We start from the raw sequence: 5,976 nt of genomic DNA on the forward strand, positions 1-5,976 counted from the left end.
AGTACTAGTATAAGAATCAAGTTCATGGTCACATTGAAGCATAGAAGGGAATGAGAGGGCTTTTGGGGCAGTGGGATATTCAAATTCTTGACCTGGGTGATGCTATGGACTGTCTGCTTTGATGTTAAGCATTATACACTGTACATCTTTATTTGTGTACTTTTTTTTTTTTAGACGTGGAGTCTCACTCTGTCACTCCAGGCTGATGCAAATGGCACGATTCCTGCTTAACTGCAACCCACCTCCCTGGTTCTGGCTTTATCTCTCCTGCCTCAGCCTCCCAAGTAGCTGGGATTATAGGCGATGCCACCATGCCCGGGCTAATTCTTTTGTATTTTTTAATAGAGACGGGTTTCACCCATGTTGGCCACAGGGCTGGTCTTGAACTTGGACTCAGGGTGATCCCACCCATCTCGCCTCCCAAAGTGCTGGGATTACAGGTGTGAGTCATCGCGCCTAGCCTACTTTTTCTTTTTGCCACGTTTCACCATGGCAGTGCTTTTTAACAGGTCAGGGAGAGTGGGAGGTGTAAGAGCTTGGAGGATTGAGTACTTGTGAGCAATGATGCAGTCTACCATGGTATCCCCGTGACTTCTTGCATTCTGCACCACAGCAAACAAGGGGAACCACCCAGTGTCTAGCAACGGAATGAGCTTCCAGCAGCTGGTAAGCTAACAGCTGCACCTCCTTCCATCAACTGCTGATGAACAGACTGTAGAGGACTACAGGCAGAACGAGGCCAGGCAGGTTTATCCAGTACTTTTGAAGTCGAGGCTGGCCGGGATCAGCGTCAGAGCGAGATCAGTCGCTGACCAACATGAATCCCATTCTACGAACAAAATTCAGCCTGCGGGCATGGTGGGTGGGCGCCTGTAGTCCCAGCTCGGGAGGCTGAGGTGGAGAATCGCTGAACCCGGGGTGGAGGAAGGCGAGCTGAGATCATGCCAGCACTCCAGCTCTGGTGGCTGTGAAACCTGTCAAAAAAAAAAAGGAACAATGCCATCTGGTACCAATGCAGGATAACAACAAAGGTTTCTCAGGACGCAGGGAAAATGGGGTTTGGGGACCCAGCAGGTTCCTGCTATGAACCGGCAGTGCTCTTCACTGACTATGAAGTCCAGGGCGGGGGCAGGGTCTGAGGTTCCTTTATTTATTTTTTGAGACGGAGTCTTGCTTTGCCCTTCTGTGGTGGAGTGCAGTGGAAGCGATCTCGCTCACTGCAACCTCCGCCTCTCCTGGGTTCAAGCAAGAATTCTCCTGCCTCAGCCTCCCAAGTAGCTGGGATCACAGGCTCTCACATGCCCGCTAATTTTTTAGATATTTTAGTAGAGACGGGTTTCACCCATGTTGGCCAGGCTGTCTCACCGCCTGACCTCGCGGATCCACCTGCCTTGGCCCTCCCAAAGTGCTGGGATTACAGGCTGAGCCACCATGCCCAGCTGAGACGGAGTCAGCCTGCCCAGGCTGGAGTGCAATGGCATGATCTTGCTCACTGCAAACCCCTGCCTCCTTCCAGGTTCAAGCTGCATTCTCCTGCCCTCCAGCCTCCGGAGGATTACAGGCATGTGCCACCTCATGTCTGCTAATTTTTGTATTTTTAGGAGAGACTCCTAAGTTTCCCATGTTGGTCAGGCTGTGTGGAACTCCTAACCTCAGGTGATCTGTTGCCTGTCTCAGCCTCCCAAGTGTTAGATGAGCCTCCAAGCCCAGCCGTTCCTTTTATTTCTTTTTTGAGGCAGAGTCTCGCCTGTTCTCCAGGTTGGAGTGCAGGTGGGAGGCTGATCTTTGGTTTCACTGCAAGCTCTGACTTAGCCATTCTCCTGCCTCCTTAGCCTCCTGGATAGTTGGGACTACAGGTCGCTCGCCACCACGCCTCGGCTAATTTTTTTTTTTGTATTTTAGTAGAGACGGGGTTTCACCATGTTAGCCAGGATGGTCTCGACCTCCTGACTCGTGGACTGGCTCACTTCGCCTCCCAAAGTGCTGGGATTACAGGCGGAGCCACCGCGGTCTCGGGTCGCTCCTTTTATTTTTTATACTGCATAGAGGTAAGATATGTAATATACCTTACACATGTATATAACATGTATGTTCCACATATTTTGGTATGTGTCCAATAGTATATTAAAACAATTTTAAAAAGCCACAGGAGATGAGGGCCTGAAGGGATTTCTTTTTTCTTCTTTCTTTTATTTTTTTTTTTTTGAGACGGAGTTTTGTTCTGCTGTCTGGCTGGAGTGCAATGGCATGATTCCTCGCTCACTGCAACCTCCACCCTCCAGGTGTTCAAGCAATTGTCCTGTCTCAGCCTCCTGAGTAGCTGGGACTACAGGTCAGCCACCACGCCCAGCTAATTTTGTATTTTAGTAGAGATGTGGGGTTTGCCACGCTTTGCCAGGCTGGTCTTGAACCTTAAGCTCAGGGTTATCTGCCTGTTCCCGCCTCCCAAAGTGTTGGGATTACAGCATAAGCTACCTCACGCCAGCCAGGATTTCAATGAAGAAATGCTTTTAATTCTAAAGATGAAGTCCCCAGACAGAAGGTGCCTATTGGTGCTATCAACATTTGGTGATTGGTTCAGTCTTAGGATATCACCTCCTGTGGGAGCAGCTTCATGGGTGCCCGCCTCTCTTACATCCCTCCCAGTCCCATGTCTCAACCTTTGGGAACATGCACACCCTGTATCATGACCTGCTGTCCTGTATGTCCTGTGGTGACTAGACTGTCAACTTCGGGGCAGAGTTCGGGTGTGCCTGGCCCATAGCAGGTGCTTCAGGAAGCCTCATGGGCCATCGCTCCAGGGACCCCTGGCAACGGAGGGAAGAATAAAAGCAGTCACAGGTGGGTTTCTCCCCTAAGGATGGAAGCAGCTCAGCAACAGAGTCCTGGTAGAGGCAAGATTGCATTCCACATTCCAGAGGAAGTCTTTGCCTTGAAACTATGTACCAAAAGTAACAGAAACATAATAGACATGCTTCCTTTTTAAGCTTGCTGATTCTCCTGACACAGTGAAGCTCCAGCAAAACCTCTCCCTCAGCTAGTTCAGGGCTGTGTGGCCACCTTGACGGTTTCCCCTAAGCACCTGAAACTCAGTGAGCCCCCAAGTGACTCATCTCCCAAAGATCCCCAACTCAGAGACCCAAAGCTAAGCAATTTTTTGACTGTATCAGTCAGACCTACTTCCTCTCTCTCCAGCTCAACTGCCACTATTCTCGTCCTAGTCTGGAATCACATGTGACAACTCTAGCACGTACTTTTTTTTTGAGATGTGACTCCTTGCTGTGGCCAGGAGTGCAGGCAGATCTGGCTCACTGCACTGGGCCTCCCGGGTTCAAGTTATTCTCCTCTGCCTCTGCTCTCCCCGTGTAGCTGGGACTCAGGAGTGCGCCCAGCATGCCTCCAGCCATTCTTTTTTTTTTTTTTGAGATGGAGTCACTTCTGCCCCAGGCTGGGAGTGCAGTGTCGGATCTCGCTCACCCCAGCTCCTCGCCACCCGGTTCACGCCCATTCTTCCTTGCCCCCAGCCTCCCCGAGTAGCTGGGATTACAGATGCCCGCCACCTCGCCTCGCTGCTTTGTATTTTTTAGTAGAGACGCGGGTTTCACTGTTAGCCAGGGATGGTCTCGATCTCTCCTGACCTTCTGGATCCCGCCTCCCGCCCGGCCTCCCCAGTGCTGGGATTACAGGCTTGAGCCACGCCTGCACAATTTTTGTATTTTAGTATTGACGGAGTTTCAACATGTTGTTGTGATGATCTTTGATCTCTTTGATCAAGATTCATCAGCCTCCCGCTTCCAAAGTGCTGGGATTACATGGTTTTCACCGCCCGTTAGGGTGTTCTTTTGAATAATGCCTTCTGGTTTCCCTTTCCTCTTCGCTGCTCCTTGTCCGATCTCTTTCTGGACCCTTCTCCCACCCAAAGCGGCAAGGTGTTCCCGCAGATGCTAATATCCTGGGCTCTCGCTTTCTTTCCTCATTCTAAGGATTAGTTCTCCTGTCACCTGTAATTGTGGGAGGGGTCCATCTACAGGAAAGACACCACTTTTGCAATTTTAAGGAAAAGAATTAAAACAAGGATTGGCCGGCAAGGGCGATGCTACTGTAGTTCCACTCTTTCCGGAGGCTGAGGTGCGAGGATCGCTTGAGCTGGGGTGGGGTAGGCGAGACCAGCCTGGCAATATAGGGAGACCCTGTCTTTAAAAAAAAAAAGAAAGAAAAGAAAAAGAAAAAAGAAAGAAAGAAAAGAAGAGAGCAACAACAACACAAAAATAAATAAATAAATAAAAACGGACGGGCGAACGCGTAGGGTGCGCGCAGGATTCCGCGGAGCCCCTGTCCCTCTTGTCTCGTCCTAGTGGTCTGAAGGCTGGGCCCCATCCCCCTTCCCACTCGGAGTGTGAGTGCCTGGCACGCACAGCCAACCAGTGAGAAGGAGTGGCCGCGGAGTGGCATGTACCGGTCCACTCACTCGCGGCTCCGCCGGCCGGCCCGCGCTGGGCCATGGAGGTGCGAGGCGGGGCCTCCCAGCAGCAACGGTCACCTGATCCGCGGCTGTCGAGGCCGCTGAAGCAGTGGAGGCTGAGGCTATGATGGCGGCCACGGCGACGGCTCGAGTGCGGATGAGGCCGCGGTGCGCCCAGGCGCTCTGGCGGATGCCGTGGCTGCCGGTGTTTTTGTCGTTGGCGGCGGCGGCGGCGGCGGCGGCAGCGGCGGAGCAGCAGGTCCCGCTGGTGCTGTGGTCCAGTGACCGGTGAGCGGGCCGGGGTGGGATGCGCTGTGGCGGCTGAGGCGCCCTCGCCCGACTCCGACTCCGGCGCTGTCCTACGCGAGGGGTGGTGAGGCCCAGAGGTGGACTGTTCTTTGCTCGGGGGTCGCAGCGAATCTGCCGGCAACAGAGCTCCAGTCCACATGAGCCCCCGTCTGACAGCACCTCTTCTGTCCCCTGCCAGGGACTTGTGGGCTCCTGCCGACACCCATGAAGGCCACATCACCAGCGACTTGCAACTCTCTGCCTACTTAGATCCCGCCCTGGAGCTGGGTCCCCGGAATGTGCTGCTGTTCCTGCAGGACAAGGTGCGCCTGCCCCAGCCCACTCTCCCCCGGTCATCGGGAGGCAGCCAGGAACCCCTCCCCCCATGACTCTGACGCCCATTCCCCAAGGGAAGCTTCAGTGACCTTGTCCCAACCATAGGGAGGTGTGGGTCGTCTCATGGGAAGGCCTGTAGTAAACGCTTCAGTGGGCATGGCGACAGCCTCGGAAATGGCACCAACTTGATTGGAGGAAGCGACGGGTCAGAGGCCAGGTACCTACTGATTACCAAGCACTTTGGATATCTGACTTACTCCAATATGGTGGGTGGGGATTATTGTCCCTGTTCGTTTATAAATGAGAAGACTGAGGCTGGAGGTTAAGTGACTTGCCCAAGCTCATACAGCTAATGGGTGGCACAGTTGTAATTCTAGCTGTGATGATCATAATAATGATAATTGGAAAATGATCACCTGTTTAGTGCTTTGTAGGCACTTGCTATACTGATGTCATTATCTCAGTTTTACTGCCAAGGAAAGTAAGGTTTGTCGAGATACAATGTTTCACTACAGTTGATAGACACCACTTTGGTTCCAGCCTGAGTCTGTCAATCCTCCCTCCCAATTGCAGCTCATAACCTGCATGCTGTTTTCCCTCCCATCCAGGATCTTTGCCCCCAAGCAGGCGTGCAGACCATGAGATGATTCTAAGATAGCAAGCGTCTGCTAGGCCCTCCCTTGTTGGTGGCCTGTATGGCTCATTGCCCTTGTAGTCTCCCTTGGTTGCTGTGTGGGCAGATGGTGGCCTGAAGTCTTTTCAGGAGGTGGTAAATAATATAGTCAGATAGGAACTGAGTCCTAGTTCCACCATGTAACCAGCCATTGGAGGCATGAAATAATCTTTGTCAATGACAGTTTCTACATCTGTAAAAAGAAGACACCACCTAC

General features: G+C 52.3%; 1 protein-coding gene across 1 annotated transcript; it reads left to right on the forward strand.

Moving 5' to 3' along the window:
* The first annotated feature begins 4,536 nt into the window (after positions 1 to 4,536).
* Positions 4,537 to 5,970, forward strand: LOC116272000 (V-type proton ATPase subunit S1-like). The gene is made up of 2 exons (XM_031660792.1): positions 4,537 to 4,750; positions 4,950 to 5,970. The coding sequence occupies exons 1-2, from the start codon at positions 4,587 to 4,589 to the stop codon at positions 5,137 to 5,139; spliced, it is 354 nt and encodes a 117-aa protein (XP_031516652.1). The 5' UTR covers positions 4,537 to 4,586; the 3' UTR covers positions 5,140 to 5,970.
* Positions 5,971 to 5,976: the final 6 nt, after the last annotated feature.

Source organism: Papio anubis, chromosome X (assembly GCF_008728515.1).
Source record: "Papio anubis isolate 15944 chromosome X, Panubis1.0, whole genome shotgun sequence".
Lineage (NCBI taxonomy): Eukaryota > Metazoa > Chordata > Mammalia > Primates > Cercopithecidae > Papio > Papio anubis.

What these genes read in the sequence shown, in the direction of transcription:
- LOC116272000 (XM_031660792.1), top strand. Translation starts at nt 4,587, where the DNA reads ATGATGGCGGCCACGGCGACGGCTCGAGTGCGGATGAGGCCGCGGTGC. An exon ending in GTGCTGTGGTCCAGTGACCG is followed by an intron (nt 4,751 to 4,949) that starts GTGAGCGGGCCG and finishes GTCCCCTGCCAG; the next exon opens with GGACTTGTGGGCTCCTGCCG.